The sequence below is a fragment of the Heliangelus exortis genome, chromosome 19 (assembly GCF_036169615.1).
Source record: "Heliangelus exortis chromosome 19, bHelExo1.hap1, whole genome shotgun sequence".
In the NCBI taxonomy this organism is placed as follows: Eukaryota; Metazoa; Chordata; class Aves; order Apodiformes; family Trochilidae; genus Heliangelus; species Heliangelus exortis.
The window spans coordinates 12292599-12314640 of record NC_092440.1 but is presented as its reverse complement, the minus strand read 5'-3'; the positions used below and the strand labels follow the sequence as shown (position 1 = coordinate 12314640).

The 22042-nt window shown below is 46.2% G+C and overlaps 2 protein-coding genes and 1 long non-coding RNA gene across 7 annotated transcripts in view; 2 read left to right on the top strand and 1 right to left on the bottom strand.

The window, feature by feature from the left end:
- The first annotated feature begins 427 nt into the window (after positions 1–427).
- On the top strand, positions 428–5511 carry RPL6 (ribosomal protein L6). The gene is made up of 6 exons (XM_071763602.1): positions 428–709; positions 800–898; positions 1912–2055; positions 3440–3488; positions 3871–4055; positions 5305–5511. Exons 1-6 carry the CDS (start codon positions 458–460, stop codon positions 5455–5457), a joined length of 882 nt encoding a protein of 293 aa, XP_071619703.1. The 5' UTR covers positions 428–457; the 3' UTR covers positions 5458–5511.
- Positions 5512–5834: 323 nt separating this feature from the next.
- Positions 5835–13365, bottom strand: LOC139805322 (uncharacterized). 2 transcript variants are annotated; one of them, XR_011729769.1, is made up of 4 exons: positions 13284–13365; positions 11917–12037; positions 11267–11296; positions 5835–9084 (listed from the first exon to the last, which is right to left on the bottom strand). It is a non-coding gene; the product is annotated as an uncharacterized lncRNA (long non-coding RNA). The 2 variants fall into 2 exon arrangements; XR_011729770.1 differs by having other exon boundaries at positions 11267–11306; positions 11931–12037.
- Positions 13366–20431: 7066 nt separating this feature from the next.
- The window catches only part of HECTD4 (HECT domain E3 ubiquitin protein ligase 4), a 71434-nt gene continuing 69823 nt past the window's right edge, over positions 20432–22042 (top strand). For all 4 annotated transcript variants that reach the window (XM_071763097.1, XM_071763095.1, XM_071763096.1 and 1 more), the window contains exon 1: positions 20432–20905. In XM_071763097.1, the coding sequence (XP_071619198.1) occupies positions 20447–20905 (459 nt within the window). In that variant the 5' untranslated portion in view covers positions 20432–20446. The remainder of the gene's footprint in view (positions 20906–22042) is intronic.

Genomic DNA, 22042 nt, shown 5'->3' with positions numbered 1-22042 from the left:
CAGGCCGGGTCTGGTTGCGGAGGCCCCGCTGGGCCCGGACCGCCCAGGCCGGAGCCTTCCGAGGCCCAGGTGAGAAGCGGGAGGCGGAACCGGCTGTGGTGGAGGCTCCGCAGGGCCGAGTGGGGGCCCGGGGAGAGCCGGCGGAGCCCCGCGGTGTGGCGGGGACCGAAGGAGGCCCGGAGCTGAGTCCCGGGGACGGGGGAGGCCGCGGTGTGTGGCTGCGTTTTCTGGGGTTTGGATAAAATTCCGTGAATTGGGGCGTGGGGGAGGAACCGGAGTGACCCTGGACTCAGCAGCTTTTGGAGTGTCGGAGCTGGGCAGCAGCTGTCAGGGGGGTGATGCAAAGGGTCCCGTTCGATTCTTTCTTGGGGTTTTTTTTTTTGGGTTTTTTTGCGACTCGAACCCTCTGCGCGCCGCGTAGTTCGGTGCCGATTTTTGTTTCGTTTTGTACCCGCAGATGGCGGGTGAGAAAAAGCCAGGCGAGAAAGCAGGCGCTGAGAAAAAGCCTGGCAAGAAGAAGGCGGGGGAGAAAGCACCCAGTGACCCGAAAGCAGCCCCGAAGGCAGCAGGGGACAAGAAAAAAAGGGTCAAGAAACACCATGCCAGCAGGAACCCTGTCCTGGCCCGGGGCATCGGGAGGTATTCCCGGTCAGCCATGTATGCCAGAAAAGCTCTTTACAAACGCAAATACACTGCTCCTGAAACAAAGGTAGGGCAAGGACTCCCCTGTTTGAAGAATCAGGCTTTTTTTCTGGTGGTTTTGGTTTGTAATTCCACGTGTTTTTTCCCGCTGCTACAGATAGAAAAGAAAAAGAAAGAAAAGCCCCGTGCCACCATCACCAAGCCTGTTGGGGGAGATAAGAATGGAGGCAGCAGGGTGGTTAAAATCCGTAAAATGGTAAGAAAAAGGTTATGGGGAGGGAGTTTGAGGCTGTCCTGGGTTAACTGGGATTGAATGGTGCAGCTCAGGGTGCTGGTAAGGTTAGTAACCAGGCACAGGTAGGAGGCAGGAGCAGGTTCTGCTGTGCCATGGTGTTGCTGTCCTGGAATGGGTGACACTGGGGGGAAATAATAACTGGGGAATGGATAGAGTGATCCCCAAAAAAAAACTGGGGAATGGATAGAGTGATCCCAAAAAAAAAAACAAAAAACTGGGGAATGGATAGAGTGCTCCCAAAAATAAACAAAAAACTGGGGAATGGATAGAGTGCTCCCAAAAAAAAAACTGGGGAATGGATAGAGTGCTCCCAAAAAAAAAAACTGGGGAATGGATAGAGTGCTCCCCAAAAAAAAACTGGGGAATGGATAGAGTGATCCCAAAGAAAATAACTGGGGAATGGATAGAGTGCTCCCAAAAAAAAAACCTGGGGAATGGATAGAGTGCTCCCAAAAAAAAAAAAACTGGGGAATGGATAGAGTGATCCCAAAGAAAATAACTGGGGAATGGATAGAGTGATCCCAAAGAAAAGTGGGAGCAAATGCTGCAGTTGGCCAAACAAAATCTGAATTTTTATGTTGGATGGGTACCTTCCCCCCAATGAAATGGGAAAGATGAAGCAAGGAAATGGAAGAGTTTTGTTGATGAATTGGTTAAAATTAATGTAATTGAAATCAGGGATGCTCTGAATGAAGGTGAAATCCAAGAATGGGGAAAATTGGTAGGATTTGTCTCAAGAAGCCCACTCCCCTGGCTGGGAGTAGCACCCAGGGATCCCCATTCCACTGGGACAGGCTCAGAAATGCAGGGCTGAGCTCAACTTGTGTTGCACAGTTGCACCCAACAGAGCCAGAGTGTTCCTGAAGTGCTGGTTTTAGGGAAAAAAAATTGGGAAAAGCCATTTTGCCTCTTGGAATCTAAGCTGTAGTGCAAGCCCTGTGTCTGGTGGTGCAGCACCCTGCTTCTCTTTGTAGCCCAGGTATTATCCCACTGAGGATGTTCCAAGGAAGCTGCTGAGTCATGGCAAAAAGCCCTTTTCCCAGCACAAGAGGAGGCTCAGGGCTTCCATTACTCCAGGAACTGTTCTGATCCTTCTCACCGGCCGTCACAGGGGCAAGGTGAGTGGAACTTCTCCCCACAAAGCTCCCTGGCTTTTTTTTTTTTTCTCTCCTGAAACTGTTCTGATGGAGCAGGGATGTGTATCCCGGGATGTTGCTCAGCCAGGAGATGCAAATCTGCATTTCTGGGAATTGTGTCTGGGATGTCCTGCCCAAAGCTGGAAGGGAAAGAGGCCAGGCCAGTTGTTTGGATAAAATTAAGGAAGTCTTCCATGGCAAACTTGATGTGCAGCAAAGCCACAGCTTTGGTTTAGACCAAAGTCTCAGCTATTGCAAAGGAAAAATTACATTTTTGTGTTAATTATCAAATACTTTGGTTTAGACCCAAGTCTCAGCTATTGCAAAGGAAAAATTACATTTTTGTGTTAATTATCAAATACTTTGGTTTAGACCAAAGTCTCAGCTATTGCAAAGGAAAAATTACATTTTTGTGTTAATTATCTAACACTTTGGTTTAGACCCAAGTCTCAGCTATTGCAAAGGAAAAATTACATTTTCAGTCTTTACTATCTAACACTTTGGTTTAGACCCAAGTCTCAGTTATTACAAAAGAAAAAATACATTTTCAGTCTTAATTATCTAATACTTTGGTTTAGACCAAAGTCTCAGCTATTGCAAAGAAAAAGTTACTTTTTTGTGTTAATTATCTAACACTTTGGTTTAGACCCAAGTCTCAGTTATTGCAAAGGAAAAATTACTTTTTTGTGTTAATTATCTAATACTTTGGTTTAGACCAAAGTCTCAGTTATTGCAAAGGAAAAATTACATTTTTGTGTTAATTATCTAATACTTTGGTTTAGACCAAAGTCTCAGCTATTGCAAAGGAAAAATTACATTTTCAGTGTTAATTATCTAATACTTTGGTTTAGACCAAAGTCTCAGCTATTGCAAAGGAAAAATTACATTTTCAGTGTTAATTATGTAACATTTAATTGTTATATTAACCTGGATTTTCACCTTGATGATGTTTGCTACCAGGTCTTAACTGGCAGCCTTTGTTTTTTTGAATTCTTTGCCTTTGCTGTCACGTTACTTAAAAGAATTCTGGTCAGGAAAAGAAAAGTTGAGCAGAAAGAAGAAAATGGGAGTGGCTCTGAGTGTGTGATACATGGTGGCACCTTTCTGGGGTTTATCTGCTCCCTGCCTTTCACTTGTACACAGAATTTGGGTGGCAGGGTGGCAAAGATTTTTTAAAAATGAAGCAGTTTTGGTGAGCCTCAGGTGATGAAGCACGTGGGGAGCTGTGGGTTGTGGTGACCAGAGCTGTGCTCAGACTGTGGCTCCTGGTGCCACCCAGCTGTGGCCATGTTGGGTGCTGGTGACACCAGACAAGGGTGGGCAGGTCCTGGCTCAGGTCCTGATGTCACATCTTGTCTCTTTCCAGCGTGTTGTCTTCCTGAAGCAGCTTGGTACTGGCCTCTTGCTTGTTACAGGTAAAAAAAACTTGTACTTGAGCCTGATAATCTGTTTGGGGGGGTTTTGTGGGTTTGGGGTTGGTTCTGTGGGGGTGTTGGTTTGATTCCAGCATCAGGCAGTGCTGCAGGTGAGGATGCAGGTGGGTTGGTGCATCACAGGTTCATGTAACTACATGGAATCCATTTTGTGGCTTCCCAGGGAGGAGGGAATTCAGCCAGAAAACCTGGAATCACAATCACAAAAGCATCTTAGGGTTTTCTTACGGGGACAGCCTTTGGTTGTTCACATTTTAGCTGCAGGTATCCAAGGAAAGGAGTCGTGTCCCCCAGGACAAACACTCAACTTGGAAGCAGTGCAAGCTGACCTTGGTCTCTCTCCTGTTCTTCTTCTCCTTTTTAGGACCCCTGGCTGTCAATCGTGTCCCTCTGAGGAGGGCCCACCAGAAATTTGTTATTGCCACATCCACAAAGGTTGACATCTCTGGGGTGAAGATCCCCAAGCATCTCACTGATGCCTACTTTAAGAAGAAGAGGCTCCGTAAGCCCAAGCACCAGGAAGGAGAGATCTTTGACACTGAAAAAGAGGTAAGGAGCAGGAGTGTGCAGGTTTTGTTACTTAAAATCCAGGCAGGAAAGGGGTCCCTCTGCAGAGGGACCTGGACAGACTGGAGAGTTGGGCTGATCCCAAGGGGATGAGGTTCAACACAAGAACCCCATGGGGAGCTCCAGGCTGGGCACAGAGTGGCAGAAAGGGAGCTGGGAGTCTGGATTGCCAGGAAGCTGAAGAGGAGCCAGCAGTGTGCCCAGGTGGCCAAGAAGGCCAATGGCATCCTGGGCTGGCTCAGGAACAGCGTGGCCAGCAGGTCCAGGGAAGGGATTCTGCCCCTGTGCTCAGCCCTGGGGAGGCCACAGCTTGAGTCCTGTGTCCAGTTCTGGGCCCCTCAGCTCAGGAAGGAGCTTGAGGTGCTGGAGCAGGTCCAGAGAAGAGCAAGGAGGCTGGGAAGGGATCCAGCACAAGTCCTGTGAGGAAGGGCTGAGGGAGCTGGGGGTGTTGAGGCTGGAGAAGAGGAGGCTCAGGGGAGACCTCATCACTCTCTCCAACTCCCTGAAAGGAGGTTGGAGCCAGGGGGGGGTTGGGCTCTTTTCCCAGGCAACTCTCAGCAAGACAAGAGGGCACAAGAGGTCTCAAGTTGTGCCAGGGGAGGTTTAGGTTGGCCATGAGAAAGAATTTCTTTCTGGAGAGGGTGCTCAGCCATTGGAATGGGCTGCCCAGGGAAGGGGTGGATTCTCCATCCCTGGAGCTATTTCAAAAGAGCCTGGATGTGGCACTCAGTGCCATGGGCTGGGAACCACGGGGGGAGTGGAGCAAGGGTTGGACTTGATGAGCTCTGAGGTCCCTTCCAACCCAGCCCATTCCAGGATTCTATGAAAATCCCATCCAGCAAATGGAATTTTTAAGTGGACCTCGAGAAAGAGAGGTGATGCCACTCCGGGTGTGGAGAATTGATCCAGCAGCATTGAGCTAAACCCCTTTTAAATTTGGGGATTATTGACCTCAGCAGGGTTTATTCCAGTTAAATTTTGACCAAGAAACACTTAGGTAGTGCCAAGAGCATGGTGTTGGCTCCAGGATCTGCAGTGTAAGCCAGAGAGTGGCTGCACTTCCCTCTGCCACCTCCGGTCTCCTGCCACCTTTCCCATATTCAGAACAAATGGAGAAAAGGTTTCCTGAAAATGTCAGAATTTCAGGGTTTTGCCCTGAATTTTCTCCTCTCTGTCTGAAGTCACCCTGCAGGATTTTAAGGGATTTTAAGGGTGTTTTTGTACTTTCTAGAAATATGAGCTAACGGAGCAGCGCAAGACAGACCAGAAGGCGGTGGACTCGCAGATCCTGGCCCGGATCAAGAAGGTGCCTCAGCTCAGGGGGTACCTACGTTCTACATTCTGTCTCTCAAATGGAGTTTATCCTCACAAATTGGTGTTCTAACTCTTCTGAAAACACCACATTAAATTTGAAGGGAGAAAAAAAAAAAAAACCCAAGGATTTCTGGTGTCTTCATTGCAATCTGAGGTAGAACGTGTTGCACAAATGTTGTTATTTAATGGATAAGGAAACTGTGGCCTGGAATTCTGTGGGATTGTTAACTGCAGATTCCTTGTTTGGTTGGGGTTAGCTGGGATGTTCTGGGTTGATTTGAGGATTTTTTTTCCAGTCTAGTATAAGCAGAAAGAACTTGGAATTTCAGTTTCCTTAACTATGAATGAGTTGAGCAGGGGGGAATAACAAACTTTTTTTTTGTTTTTTTTTTTTTTTTTTGGCAAAGAGGATGAACAAATTGAACTGACTCCAGGACACATTCCAGAATAAACATCCAGTCCAGTTCTAGTTCTCTGCACCCTTAGTGCTGTAACTAATGCCTCAGGTATCTTTTGTGAGGAACCAGCTCATAGCAAGGAGCCACTGCTAGGTACCTCATGAACATTTTAAAGCTTATTTCTGACAAGCAGCTTTGATCCATCAACCACCACATCAGCCTCAGCAAATCCAGCAACTTCTTAGAGGCATTTCAAGAGTTGTGCCTTGTGTTTTGAAGTGGAAACACTGGGAATGCTCTACACTGGAGTTTTGCAGAGCAGCTTCTCACTGGAACTGTAACAAAATTTGCAATATATGTCACTTCCAAGCAGAAGTTGTTACTGTGAGAGGCAAGTGCTCTGTTTTGGGGCACATCTGGAGTCTCAGCAATTTTTCCTATCTCAGAAACTGGCAGAAAGCAAGTTGGGAAAGCTGGTGGTGTCTGGTTTGCTCTGCTGAGGGCAGTTCCTTGATACCTGGAAGAGGATGCTTGAGTAGTGGTGGCTCCACTCTTAAAAAAAAAACTGAGTTTTTTAAAAACCTGGCAGGGCTGGGCTGGTTCTTAGCCAGACATGTGCAGGAAACAAGGTTTATGTAACTGCACCATCTGTGCTCCTGCTGACTCTCAGATGAAGGTAGCCAGGGGGGGTCAGACTGAACAGGGAGCAGAGATTCCATCAATTCATACAGGGGTCAGGAAAAGGGGAGGGAAAAGGGGGTAACAAGGTGGGAGCCTGCAGCATGGGGCAGGAGGGATTTGGCTTCAGAACCAACCAAAACCAAACCACACCACCCACAGAATATCTGGTGCTGGATTCCTGCACCAAGGGGCTGTGGTCAGCCCCTGTAAGTGTTGGAGTAACTGGGAACTCCCCCATCATCTTCCTCGGGATAATTACCATGAAATGTGAGTGTGGCTCAGCAGAGGGAGCCTGTGAGCAAGCTGTGTCCGAATGCAGACCTGGTTCTGCCCTGGGGTGCCCAGCAGGATGTTCTTTAGTTTTTCCCTGTCAAAGGAACTACATCTGGGATGAGTTCCATCTCCTGTTGTGTGGGGTTTGGTGGGCAGTGGGCAGAGCCAGGGGGTTCTTAAGTGGATTTTACTGCAGTGGGGGGACTGGCCTGGACACAAATGCACTCTTAAAGACAGCAAAGTGTGGCAGCATCTTGCTGTGGGACAAAGATGAGTTCACCAAAGAAAGATCTTAACCCAATATGCTCAGAAAGCTGAGTTAAAATGGTTCATGGGAACATGTACATGGGAAAAGTCCAAAGCCAGCAAGTAGCTCTCTTCAGTTTTTGGTGTGGCAAGGGGAAGTTGTATTAACAGGACACTTACCCAGGCATCTGGATCCAGTGGTATTTTCTCTAATTGTTGATGACTCTGACAACATTCCACATTTGTGTATCAGCAGCCATGCACTGATCCCTGGATCCATTTCAGCTGGTTCAGGGAAGGAGGAGGCTTTGTCTCCCAGTGTGCTGCCAGGAAGTGGTTTGGTAACAGAGCAGGTCCTAGGACAGAGTGAGACACCTCACCTGCTGCTCTTGCCTCCCTCACCTCCTTCCTGTCACTTGTCTGGCCAGGTGGGAGAGAGGAGGAATTAATATTTATTTCCCTGCTGGTTTAGATGTCTGAACTGAGTCACTGTGAGGCCAGCTGAGTGCTGGTGTCAGCACAGAGGGACAGGGGAGCTGTCCTGCTCCTGGGGGTGGGAGCTGGCAAGGCAAAATTTAACACCAAGCTTTGCCTCCACAGTGCAGAGCAGCTCCTCAGGTTCTGCTGCAGAAAATGGAGTCTGAAAAAGCTTTATCTGTCTTGTTTTGGGTTTTTTTTTTCCCACAAAGGCAGCTGTTGGGCAGCTGTGATTTGTCTCCCTCCTAACCTCTGAAATATTTCCTGGAGTTCTGTGAAACTTGGCTTTTCTCTGAAATTCTCCAGGTGGGGGGATGGAAAAGAGGAAAACCAGGGACTGGACAGTTTGAGCAACAGGGAAACAAAGTGAATATTCAGATGGATTTTTTGATCTGGATTACATTGTCCACTACCTGAAAAACCCTTCCACCACATAAAGAGCTTTTGTGCTTTCTTGCTGTCCTGCAGCTTTTCTTGTTCTGAGCCTGTAAACAGATCTGCAGTCCTGGCTGGCTGAGTCATTGCTTTTTCACTGAGCATCCCCCACAGAAGAAGCCAGAGACATCCAAAGCCTCACTCACCCAATCAAAAGTGCTGGAGATGTGCAGGTCCAAAAATAGTGACAGACTCAACCACAGCAGCACTTCATTAGCATCAAATGTGCTCTTTGCTTCAGCTGCCTAATAAAGTGACATGTAATTATAATAAAGCATCCTTTTGAGAGGAAAAATAGAGGGATGTTGGCTTTCTTGGGGAATTGGTAATAAGATGCAATGCCTCCTCATCTCCAGGCACCTATTTTTTACCTATTAGCTGCCTCTCTGAAGTGATCTGGTGGATTGAGTCCAGCCCAGAGAAGCTGTGTCCCAGCTGCTGTGCTGCCCTCTGGGCTCAGGGAGGCAGACACCACCTCTGCTTCTGGCACCAGGAGCCTTCAGAGAAGGTTTCAAAGAAGCTTCAGGTTTGCAAGACAAAGTGCTTGCCAGTGCCAGGTTGGTAGGGAACATGAGCTCTGGCATTTCAGGTGTTCCACACTTAGTTTTAACTTGAATTAAGGAAGGTGTTTCTCCAGGACAACCACACAGACTGTTTGGGTAGGGTGCTGAGGGAAATACTCCTAGAGAGTTCAGCCATGCTATTCCCACAGGATGTGCCTTGTCCCACAGGAGCAGCTGACTTTATTTCCATACTGAATTTCCACCCTATTCCTGCCCTTCCTCTCCCAGTTCATAGAACTGTTGCCACTGGTACACCCAGCCCCACATCTGCAAAGTCATTCTTGATCTCCCTGCAAGATCAATAAGGAATAAATAGAATTTGGGGACAGTTTCTTTGTCCTCAGCACCTGGAAGAAGCTCTGCTTTAGCCTCAGAAAATGGAGGCAAAACCAGCTGAGAAATTATCCACAGCAGATCAGGCCTAGGCAGCCTTTTCTAGCAAGGGCAAGGTAATTCCTTTCAGTCTTCTCCAAACACTGATTCCTCTCTCAGTTGAAAGGATTCAAGCATTAGAAACCCCATCCAAATGGATTTTACTTACAGGATTTGTTCCAGGTTCTCTGTATATTCCTCTTTCAGTACATTTTGTTCCATTGCTTTTCAGTGAAGAGGGCCTCCTGGTCACTATTAAAATCAAGTGGGTTTTAAGGTCAAAACTCTTTGTTCCACACTTAGGACTCCAGGTGAGCCATTCTGCAGCTCAGTTGGAAGCAGCAGAGCTGTGCCCTGTCCCTGGCTCCCTGTCAAGGCTGTTCCTGAAGTGTCCCAAAGTTCCCTTGGGATCAGAGATCACAGCATTTCCCTGTGCTCTTTGGGGGATGAAGCAGCCCAGAGATATCAGGGGCTCCTACAATTTTATCAGCTATTACAAGAAGGTCGTGGGGACAGCTTAGTCTAAGAGGTCTGGAACTACACAGCAGGAGAATGTCAACTCCACTGCATTTTCCTCTTGAAGTGAAGGTCACACAAATGGCATAATCATTTGTGCAGGGTATCAACAGCTCCTGCTCCTCTTGTGGTTTGGAGGCAGCATCTGAAATTCCCAGGGACGTGTGGGAATGCCAGGATGCAGGAAAAGGGGAAATATTTACCTGTTAATTTGATTTCTCCAGGCCTCCTCCATTACAGGAGGCACTCAACACCTCACTGTTTAAGCAATTAGAGCAATTAAATCCATATTTTCATAAGGATCTTATTCATAATTGTTCTCACTGGGTTTTTTTTTTTCCTTATTGTTCAGGAAGCCACTAATTGAACAGTTCCAGTTCCACTGGCTGAAGTCAACACTTGCACTGAGTCACACAGGAGGGTTGCCCCATGGGCTGTGTGTGGAATTTAACACACCTGCCAAGAAGCAGCCATGGCATTTCTTACTTGTTTATTTGCTTTGTTTGTTGTTTGGTTTTGCTTTGGGTTTTTTTTTTTAGCTCAGACCCTCTGGCAGATGAAGAGTCAAACCCCATTGTTTTCAGCTGCCTGCCTTTTTTTGGCTCATTTGGGCCTGGTGTTTTCCCCCATTATTTCAGTGTTTATCTTTCTCAGTGGAAATGACTTTGTGTGATAGATTGCACACAGAGCCAGCAACTGCTGTGATCTAACCATGGGTCACACTACACCAGAAATAACTTAGTAATAACTATGACTAGGGGAGAGGGAAGCATGGTAATAAAAATATTACTTGAGATTAAAGAAACTGTATTTTTTTTTCCTCAGCCCAGCTGATTTTCTGTGTGATCCTGAGGTAAATAACTTAATGTCAGTGAGGTCAGTGCTCAGATACCTGCAAAACAGCAGTAACACTTTCTCTTATCAGGTCTCAAAAAGGATTTTAAACTTCTGCAGATGTACAGTTTATGAAAGTGCACTAAAGTCCATCAAGAAAGAAAATGTCTATGCTTGGATAACACTGTGGAAGGAGCCTGATCCATTATGCTCATCTTCTGCTGACATAAGATCAATATTTAGTATTGAAAAATAAAAATATTTGGTGCTGAAGACTGGCACAGGAGGCATGAGGAAAAAATGTTTTCATATTCCTATTAATCAGTTGTAATGTCATTTTTTGAAGGTTATTTTCAGAGCAGAAAGAAAAGAATGATGCACCCTCAAAATATTTCACTGGAGATGTTTAGGTAAAATCAGGGTTCAAATTACTGCTTCTCTGGAATGAAGGTCAGCTTCATGGAATTTCATAGAGATGGGGGGGGTTACCATAACTGTTCCTTAAAATAAGAAAAAAAAACCAACAAAAAACAAGAAAAAAAAAAAAAAAAAAAACAAAAAAATGTCCTTCTAGAATCAGAGAACTGCAACACCAGCAACTATTACTCAAATGAGAGGCACATGGCAAAGCTTCTGTACATTGCACATTATCTGCATGGCTTCCCTCTGGACTGACACAGGAAGTGCAAAAATGGCATTTGAAATCTGGAACTTTTGTGTTTGTGTGAGTGAGAGAGAGAAAAAAAAACAAACACATGTACACACAGAGGCAGAAAAAGGAAAATCTCATTTTGGGACTGCTGAAGTAAGAGAATTTTTTTTTTTTTTTTTCAAAATACTGGCTTTGGTCAAAGCACTCTGCACAAAAATCTATTGTTTGCTTAACCCAGCACTCTAGGAAAGAAGAGTATTTTATGTTTTGTAAATATCAGGCAGCATCTACCATCATCATGTAACTGTCTTCTAACAAAAGCCACCCTTTAATCTCCAAACTGACTAACTGCTTGAATAAAAAAAAAAAAGAAAAGAAAATAATAGGAATAATGTCACAACTTGCTGAAATAACAGCTGATTGCACAAGTACCTGAGAAGGGTGTCTCAGCATCAGCCAGTGCTGTGGTCTCCTGAGGATTTAAAGGAACACTCATCAGAATTTCCATCACTCTCCCATCCTGTCACCCCAAGCTGCAACCTTTCACATCACTCAGTTGGCCACAGCACCAAGCCTGAGCAATCAAGTCTAAGAAATGGCTTTTTTTTAAATTTTTTAAATGTGTTTTTCTTGCACAATCAACAGCCATGTGACAACAACCTGAAAGAATGGAGGAATGAGCACAATACCCTCAAGAGGGTCACTGTGTTGCATGTGAAAGGTTGAGCTGATGCTGTCTGTTTGGGAAGCAATAAACTGATGAAGGTGGAGATGCTGGGATAATCCTCCAGATAGTTGGCTTTGGGTGGCTGACAGACAGCTCTGCTCTCTGTTCTTCCATTGATTGATTGTTCATGGAGTTATTTTAGTTGAAGGGCAATTAAGTGCTCTTCATGGTTTATCAGTGGGCTACTTGTGCTGTTGTTTTTTTTAAAGAAGCACTGCTAGGTTGTGAAGCACAAAGTCAAGGTTTAGAAAACAAATCCAGAAAAGACTGACTTTTCCCTGGCCAGAGCAGGGTTTTATTGGCACTTGGCATTCCACTGCAGCATCCATAAACTCAACTCTGTAACATTACAGACACAGAAACTCTTACCTGTAGCAGCATGAAAAGATTCCTGACCATCCTGGCTTCACTGGAGGGCCAGTTCACCACCTGGCTGTGGAATAATGAATTATTTGGCCTTTACTGGTTGATGCCATCTGGCTGTGAGGGAACAGAGGGAAAAACAGGTGAGTCACAGTGAGCATGAAAAGATTGCACCTCTCAGGAGGAATCAGCAACATTCCTCCACTAACAAACCCACAACAGACATATGTATCCTTTTTCTTTGTCTCCCTCATGTTTCTATCCCATCGAGTTGTTCACTTGCTGTGACTTCACTGCACAATAGTTCTTATTCTTCCTTTAGAAATAATTATTGGATGGAAATTATAGGAAGTTGATACTGGGAAATAAGCAGAAGAAATGCTGCAAGAAAGGAAGGAAGAGGAGGCAGGCACTATGGGCAGAGCAGCTTAGGTAATGTGGGCATTTATAGCTGCAAAGCAACACCCCACAGAGAGCAAAATTCTCCTCCCCAGAGGAGAAAACCTTCCAGTTTGCACTGTGTGGTCTCAGCCCTCAGTGCCTTTCAGTTTGCTTTGAATTCCTGTCACCACTGAAGAGAAAATCAGTCCAGACTACAGCATTTCCTCAGGCCAGGGATTCACTGACCTGGCTTCCTTTTCTTAGGAAAGAGGGGAGTTAGTGCTGCAAAAACCTGCTAATTAAGACTTCACAGGACCTTGGAACTGATTTGTGAATTTCAAGTAAAAGACAAAGATAGCAAAAGTTCAAATGCCACCTCAATTAAAATCCTCATTCAAAATCCTGCCTGAACTCTTTCCATTTGTGTTCTGTTGTTTCAGACTCTCCAGTCACTGCTCCCTCCTTTGCAACACCCTCCCAAGTGATCCTTCCAGAGCTCTGCTGATGACAGGTTGAGTTCTTTTTGCATGAATAACCTGTAGTGAGGTGTGGGGTTTATTCCCCATATTGCAAATTCAGCAGGAGTGACTGAACAGATGCTTTACCTTTATCTACAACTTCTACAAAGCCCCAGCTCAAGCCCTTTGTAGCAAAAAGCTGCCTCAGGCCTTTCATTCTGGATGACACCTCCAAAACAGGGTTGATGGAAGCAAGCTGGCAAAATTCTGCTTCTTGTCATCTTTGAGTAATTCCTCCTTCATTCCCTCCATCACTGCCTCTCCCTGGGGACAAGCTATTACACTACATTCCCAAAGCTGCTCTTTTTTGTTGATTTTTTTTTTCCTTCCTACATATCCTTCTGCTTTCTCCCTGCCATGAGGATGGAAATGACTTTGAACAGCATTTAGAAAATAGCAACTGGACTGTGAAACCAATCTGATCCTGCACCATCAGCTCAGTTGAGGCCCCCTCAGACACTTGCCTGGTGCATTGCCAAAGCCCTTCATGAGCAGAGGTTCTCCATGCTCAGCTTTTCAGCAGTTCTGTTCCCTGCCTGCAAAACATCACACTGAGACTTTGGCTTTGAATGAATCTCACAGCTGCTACAGAATGATAGGTAAGAAAAAAAAAAATAAGTAGTATAAATTCTTGCCAGTCATAATAATCCCTGCTTTCCACCCACTTACCTCTTCATACATTTCATTTTACTGTTATTTATTGTATGTATTTTAAATTCTCCATGGCTAAATATTCTTAACCTTACTGTATGATGGATTTAGACTCAGCTATATGAGTGAAATTAAGCTAGCCTGATGTTTAGGAGTTTTCCTAGACAGTTTGGCTTTCTAATATTCTAAAAAGCCATGAAAACTTATAATTTATTTTACTCTTGGAGTGTTTTCTATAACAAATGAAGAGATTTATCAATGACAAGTGAAAAAGCCACGATGCATTAATTTCCATTTTTTTGTAAATTCTGCTTTGTCACAGACCAAAACCATGAAGAGTGGCTCCTGACTTGGAATAGTTTGAAGAGGAAAAGTGAAAGAAGTTAACTGTTCTGAAATGTACATTCCCCCCCAAAAAATGTTACATTGCAAATGTGAAAACTTCAGCTTTTTATCCTGACTGGGATTAAAAATTTTTGATAAATATTCCATAAACCCCTGCCTTGTTCTCAGTCAACTGTAAAACAATGTGTGGGGTAATCCTGGTGGGGAGAGAGAACTCTTTTCTTTTGGGGCTGTGAGGTTTGTGAACTAAAGATCTGGTTCATTTTAGCTCTTGTTGAATATAAAGTGATACCAAGCACCAAACAACTAGTTAACCAGCTGGCTTGTTAACCAGGTTAACAGTTTCCTAAGACCCTGTGGTGGCTACAGGGAGCTCTTCCCCTTTCCCAGCACCTGCAATTCCAAGCTCTGCCACTTCCCCAGCTCCCTCCGCAGCTGCAATCCCCACGCTTCCCCCAGCCTCGGGTGATGGGAACATCCTCCTCCTCCTCCTCCTCTTCCTCCTCCTCCTCCTCCTCCTCCTGCCCCGGGCAGCCTGCTGGCAGGTTTGACAACTTCCTTCAGCAGAGCTGAATGAGCTGGTCCAGCAGACACAACCCCGGGCAGCTCACCCCACCCTGCTCCTGCAGGAGGGAGCATCCTGTTTGCTGCCCCTGCCTCCTCCTCCTCCTCTTCCTCCTCCTCTTCCTGGGGATGGCTCTGATGCCCCTCAAAATACAAGCGTGAAGTCTTCCTACAACTTGAAGGAAGCAGGGACATGGATTTATTTTAAAGATGTGAAGGCTTCAACATGTTTAACCTACCCCTTTTTTGGGTTTCAAATTGTGATCTAGGGCTGTGAGTTCAAGTGCAACTTACACTGGTTTTATTTTTTACCAAAACTAAAGCTGTGTTCTTTTAACACAAAAATAAACATTAAAAAAAAAGACAGTTTAGATGCCTGCCTTGTAACAAAGGACATCTTTTGAGACACAAGGCAATGGTTCTAGATATAAAAACAAAAGTCTGTATGTTCTGTGCCAGTTAACTGGAATTCTTTCTTGTTATCAGTTTAGCAGCTCCCAAACACAGAGGTTTTGAGGATTACTACTTCAATCAATTTACTTGGAAAATTACAGAAAATTATTGAAATACAGCTGAAGATACTCAAACTATTTCTTGAGACTCTACTAGAAAATCAGCTTGGGTCAGCTCTCTCCAAGAGTTTTAAATAAAACTTTATGTAAAATACAGGATAAAACAAAGCTAGAGATCATTCTGATGAAAGATTTATTTTGGATTTGTGTCTAAGTAGCAGCTCCACCTCCATGCTGACCACTTTCATTGCCCAGCACTCCTCCTCTCCTGGATAAGAGGAAGCAAACACTGCAGCTCCTGCAGAGTGCATTGATAAAAAAGTAAAAATAACATTTTTGTAACTCGTTCTAGGGAACTAATTTTAAAATCCTCAGATCTCTGCCAAGCTATTAGGGATCTTGTCAACTTAAAATTACAAACCCTGAGAAACACTTCATAAAGTGGACCTTGTAATAATTTGCATGAGTTATATAAATCTACCTTGTTACATTTATATCTTAAAATATTGAGCAGATTATTGTAAATTTTTTTTCCTTATTTATTTTATCCCCCTTTTAATGCACCAGTTTTCAGGGAGACTGGATTTTAAAACAGTCAGGAACAGCTGTATTTAAAACCTACCTATTTTTGGATGTTAATAATGAGTCTTCTGAGACATTAGAGATTCAGAAATTCAGGACAACTACTAAGGGATCTGTTCAGCTCCCAAGCACCCTTCCTCACTGAGGGGCAGCATATAAATATTTCCTTCCACAGAAAGCTACTGGCATTAAATTCCTGAATAAGGAAACAGGAGGTTACAGAGAGTAATGCTAAATGCCAGCTTGCTTTGTCCCTGCACCTGAAGTACTGCAAAGAGAATTTAAGCATAAATTTGTAAGTTGTTATTTCATTTACAAGATGAGGCTGAGACACTTAGCAGGAGAAGACACAGGAGTCTGTCCAAACCTCTTCACACTGGTGGACAACTTGGAGGAAGTCCCAAAGAGCAGGAAAATGATCAGACTTCCAGGCCTACAGAGAAAGTTTGAAAGGATGGGAATTACTGAGTGCAGAGATGGAGCAGGGGGATTGTGGTCCCAGCTTCATGCATGAAGAAGCACAAAGAAGGGGGGAAATAAAGTGTGCTCTGTGCCTACAAAAGATGGGGGAAAAAAAAAAAAAAAAAGGGCTTAAATGACAGTAACTGGAGTTCAATTAAGCATTAGGAAACTCCCTGACTGTAATGAGAATTCAACAATGGGAGAGACTGCAGGTGGAGTCTCCATCACCCCAGATTAGGCAAGAGCTGTCCCAGCTTGGGTGAGCACACAGGATTAAGGTGCCTTTAAGAAAACATTCCAGTATTTTTATTATGATTCTATAATTTGTCTCCTGTCCAATTTAGCTGTGGCTATGTTTGCAAGGCAGGTGATTCATACTCATGTTGCCTATAATAAATCTGTCCTTATTAAAGTTATTTTTATTAGTTTTTATTTTGGTTCTTCCTTCCTCAAGCCTACCTTGCTATCAGTCACAGTCTTCTCCAGAGGTTATTGTTAATGTATCAAAAGGAGAAAAATGTTGATATTTCTCCTCTACAATTAAAATACATTTCTGAAGTTTGAAGTTATTTTATTTCACTGTCCAGCTTGTTCTTTCTCCTCTCTCAAATCCTGGTTTTTTTCCACCTCAGTCCTTACTTATTTTTACTTGGAGAAAAATGAAGAAACTCAACTTTTTAATCACAGTTAGTGTGCCAAGAAATGCCACTATTTCATGTATTGTGGCCTTATTAATGATGGCATTCAGGCTCCCTAAATAACATGTACAAGGCAGAGGAGCCAGGATTCAGGCTATGGAAATCTGGTTATTGCAGACCACATAAAAATAGCAACTATTTCTTCTGTTTCACATATTTCTTAGGGCCACAATGGTCACTAAAAACGAAGCTGCCATTTCTAAATTAACAGAAAGATTTTTAGCAAAGCCTTTGGATGCAGAGAGTTTCCCCATTAAGTTACAGATATTAATAAAAAATTAAACTGGAGGGCAAGACAGTCTTCCTTTAAACTCCATTACAGAGTGGGAAAATGGTGATTTGAAGGCCAAACAGTGAATTTCCAGCTCACAGGAGTGAATTTTTGCCCACAGACCATGAGAATTCCCTCCTAAGAGAGAAGCCCAAGGACACATTGGGCTGCAGGACCAGGGAGCTCATTCCAGAATGCTGCCACCAGAGGCAGGCTCGACCACAGCCACAGCAGCAGCAGCAGACACCCAGCTGCTCAAAAATAATTAAAGCAAGAGATTTTTCTTGCTTCAGTTCGGTGGTTTGTGTCACAAAGTTATTCTAGTCTGGTTTTTGAGTCACACCACCTCCCATAACACCACACAAGACTTCTCTGTAGTTACCCCTCTGAATGCTGCACTGAAGCTACAGTGGATGGCAGTTTCTGAGGAGATGCAGAAGAGAAATAACACTTTTTACATTATATTATGCAAAATTTCCTGCAGCAGATGCCAGACAAACTGCATGATATTTGCTGGATTCATTACAAGGCCTTAATGTTGAAAATTTCATGTAGAAAGCTATGTTACCATTCCATGCTGTGTAAGCTTGCACAACATGCTGTTAATCCCTGAAGAGTGAGCACCTAAAATAATTTACTAAATCCTACATTTACTCAGAAGTATTTTATTTACCTGCACTGAGGCAGGACAGGTTCCATTTCTCAGTTTTATAGCATTAGATTAATTCAATAACTGATTTTTAACTTGGAATTGTCAAATCAGCACAACTCAGGAGGCCCCTAAAGAAGCAAACAACTCTAAAATTATTATAAAAATTATTATTATTACAAACACCCCCCCTCTTCAGCTTGTGATGTCTTCACACAAATCTGGCTTAAATGGATTTCTAAAATGTCTGCACTACCTCCAATTCACAGCTGAGTGGCCTGGTTTTCACTCGGGGCAGCTCGGGTTACTTACCACACAAAAACACCTGGATCAGGATCCTTGCTGTGAGGAATTGTTTGTTAACCCCCAGCCAAATGCCACAGCACAGCCTCTGGCAGGTCTGTAATTTAGGCAGACACCTCTTCCTGTGCTCAGCCTGGGCTGAATGCTCCCAGAGTCCCAGATACCTCTGGCCTAGCTCTGAGTCAGCTCCTTGTTCTCCAGCAAGGCCTTGGTTTGTATTTCAAGGCAATTAGTGGATTGAATTGACAGCTGTATCAAACCCTGGGAGCTCCTGTGACAGCCATATTCCTCTGGGATAAAGCAGTCCAGAACACCCTGGAAAGAGCACGTGAGAGCTGGAGACAAAGAATTTTCCAGCCTATGAAACAGTCCTTTGGAGAACAACAGAGCCACCCAAAACTCAGCCACCTCTAGAAAACACTGCAAATCCTCTCTGTTGACAAACCTTCCTCCTGCAGGAGTGTTGCTTGTGAGGTCAAGGGCACATTTCACCCCCAGCTCTGCTATCTGTATCCACCTTGGGGGAGGCACTCAACCAGAACCACAATAGCATTACCCAATCTAAAGAAAGATTTTTATTTGTGTTTTCTTTATTTGTGTTTTCAGTGTTACTCCCACTAAACTGTATATACACCTTGTGCTTCTCTTCCCCTGCTCCCTGTTTCATGGGAATGAATGAAGGAAAACAATGTAAAACTCCTACTCTGGTAGCAGAACACCACCAGTCACTATCTTCAAAGGATGGCAATATTGTGACTCAACCTCAGCAGCCTTCCCATGCCTCAGAAACCCTGTGAACAGAGCTTACCTCAACTGCCAGAACTCAGCTGCCACGTCCCACCTGCCAGGAAATCTCCAAACATCACAATTCTCTCTCTTCTGAGCACCTGCCAGGCTCCCACGGGGGGGATCAGGGTGGGATTCCTCTCCATGGATATGTCCATCTGCAGATGTTGTTCTCTCTGTCCTGTCTTGACCAAAAATAACAAATCCACATGAACTGTGTGCCTCACAAAAGCCTTTGATACTCACTTTGAAACTGGTCCTGTTCAAAAATTACACTTTCTAGTGCTGAGGCAAATAATATTTATTTCTATAACAAAAAAATACAATTCTGGAGACTCTTCTGCTTTCCAGTTCAGAAATGGAAGTGATATCCTACTGAGCTATCCCACAGATCTGTAAACAACTGCTTGTATGAACTTACCTGAACCCTAAATTGTCTGACAAGGCCTCAAATACAAACTACCCCGTTGTGGGAAGGCTCATTCTGCTGGATCAGGGATCCAAACCAGCTTCATGTGAGTCACCAGTTGAGTGGTGGCCCACTGCATGGAGAAGATGCTGCTTCCCAACCAGACTGAGCAGGACATAAAGCATTGGTGGTAAATACAATTTTACTGCAGCTTTGAATAATCTTGTCTTCCAGCTGCACAGCACGTTTGCTATTATGCTTTGATATATGAAATAATGTAATCTGACCAAACAGGTAAATAAATCTGTGGAGCTCCATCTCTGTTCTGTTGTGCACAGTCACTGTTCCATGAGCAGCAACCACGTGCCTGGCAAATCCCCCCAGTAATTAAACACTGAAAATATTTAACATCATACGTTGTGCCATCATATGTCATCATATCTTTCTCATGAAGGTGATTCACCTCCCAGGCACACACCTGGTGTGTGCAGCTGCCTGGGACACTTTGTGTCCCTCTGAGCAGGTCTGAGAGGGATGGGAGGTGGGGAAGGTCACCCCATGGAGCCCCAGAGAGAGCCTGAGGCTCTGGGCTCTCCCTTTTACCTCAGACACCGTGGTGTTGGGACCTTTTTTGTTTCACACCCTCTGGCACCCTCGTTACACAGATAAACCCAGAGGGCTGGGTTGGAGGGACGTACCTGCTTGCTCACAAAGTCTTGCGGGGAAAAGGATCCCTGAGAACTGACGGGATTCTTTCGAGGAGGTGGTGGTGGTGGGACAGAGGGGAAGGGAGAAAGGGAGCTCATTCTGGAAGGACAGGGAGGCGGGAAAAACAGGAGTGAGGAGAAGGGCGGGAAAGGAGAATCTACCTTGTGAGGAACGTGAGGTGCGAAGAGCGATCAGTCCTGGAGGGAAAAGGGAATTTTCAGGGGTGCCCTGACCACCCCAGAAGGTGAGGCTGAAGAGGGGAACTCTGAGGGGAACAGCCTCACCCTTGGGGCAAGGAGCTGCGGGCGCAGGTCCCGGCCCAGGCCTTGAGGACTGAGGGGCTGGCAGGGCTGCGAGCAGCGGCCATGGGTGAGGGTGCGGGGCGCTGAGGGGAGCGAGGCTGAGGCGCTGAAGGGATCGCCCCACGGTGCGGGGCCAGAAGCTGAGGAGGGCGGTCCCGGGGCGGGGTGGGAAGGGGAAAGAGCGTGTGAGCGGTGAAGGGAGCGGCTCCCGGTGCGGAGCGAAGCGCGGGGAGTGAGGAGCGGCGGGATCCGCCCTTGAGGGCGGGGTACCGGGGGGCGGCTCCGCGGCCCGGGAGGCGGCACCGGGGCCCGGGGGGGGCGGTCCCGGCGGGGCCGGGCCGGGCTGAGGGGGGGGTGGGTGTATTGTTCCTTGCGCGGTGCATGCCGGGCCCGCCTCAGCCCCCAACATGGCGTCGCGCTGTCACCTGTGTGTGTGAGGAGGGAGCGGGGACGTGGTGGCTGCGGGCGGGCACGGCGGCTCCCGGAGGTCCCCGCTCCGCCCGCGTCGCGGTGGCAACGCGCCGCTCCTCGCTGCTCCCCACCCCGCTCCGGTTGTCCGGCACCCAGGTCGCTGGGGACCCCCCTGCCCCCGCCCTGCCCCCGCCATGGGGGGGTAGCGGCAGCCGCCTCGCCTCAGCCCTGCGCAGCCCCCCCGCCGCCCGCGCCATGGGGTCCCCGGCGGGCGCTTCGGCGGCGACGGCGGCCACCGACTCGGCCCAGTGGCTGTCGGTGAAGGAGGAGACCATCTTCCTGCACGACGGGCTGATCCGGGTCACCGACCTGGCCGAGCTGCCCAGCGAGATCATTGGGGTGGCCGAGCCCGGAGACACCGAGCTGGAGGTGAGGGAGAAGGGCCCGAGGGCTGAGGGGAGGGATGGGGGTAGGGGCGAGGGGGTGGTGGGGAGGAGGATGAGGAGGAAGAAAAAGAAGAGTCCCTGAGGGGAGGGGGGGACAGTGGGGCCCTGAGGCCGAGAGGAAGAGGCCGATGTTAGGGGGGGACCGCAGGGAGGGTGAGGAGGGGAGGATGAGGAGAGGATGAGGGGGATGCGGCTGCGGGGTGAAGGATTGGGAGTGTGGAGCTCGCTGGTTCTGAAGCTGTCCGCTTGGCTGAAGTCCATCTGGTTTATTTCAAATAAATAACGAGTGGAGCTGGGCAGGAGGGTGGTGAGGCGGCCGTGAAGATGGAGGGTGAAGTGTTTGGTGCTACCTCCCTGGTTTGGATCTGCAGCGTTAGGAAATCCGAGCCCCTCTCGCGGATTTCAAGGTGGCCTCTGGCTCATGTATTTTTATTTCGGGTTTTCCGTCTTGTTTTGCTGTTACTTTGAGATGGTTTGTCATGAATCAGCCTTACCATAAGATGCTTATGGTGCTGGGGTGTCCGGGTGTTTTATTCGGGCTGTTTAATTCAGGGTTTCCTATTGAAGAGCCAGGAGGGCAGCTGAGATTTTTTTTTTTCCCTTCCAGCTTTTTACCTTCTCAGAACTGCTGCCGGGTTTGGCTGCAGGAGGCTGGCACAGCTGTGGTAGCTTAGGAGGAGCCGGTGAATGTCACAGATTGTAGGTTGCATCTATTTTGTAGGCTGCAATCTAAAAAAAAAAAATAAATTATATATATATATATATATTCTTTTTTCCTCCCTTCCCCGTGTGCCTCCCTTCTCATCTTTCACCCCGCCCTCTTCCCCAGCAATGTGGCTTGCAATGACACAGGGTCTTTGTCAGAGGAGCTGAGTGGTGTGAGCAGAGAGGGGATGGTTCAGCAAGAGCTTTATCTGGGTGCTGGGTTAGGGCATTTAGGCCTCCAACCCCTTTCATGAGGCTTTAGCTGCTGACTGGGGTGTTGCTAAGAAGAACTCATGAGCCAGGCTTGCAGTTCTGACAGCAGTGTTTGTCTGGTGGGGTTCAGTCTCTGTGGTGTTTATGAAAAGTTCCCCCCAGCCTTACCTAAGGAAAAGGTTGTTTTTTTCTGCTGAATGTG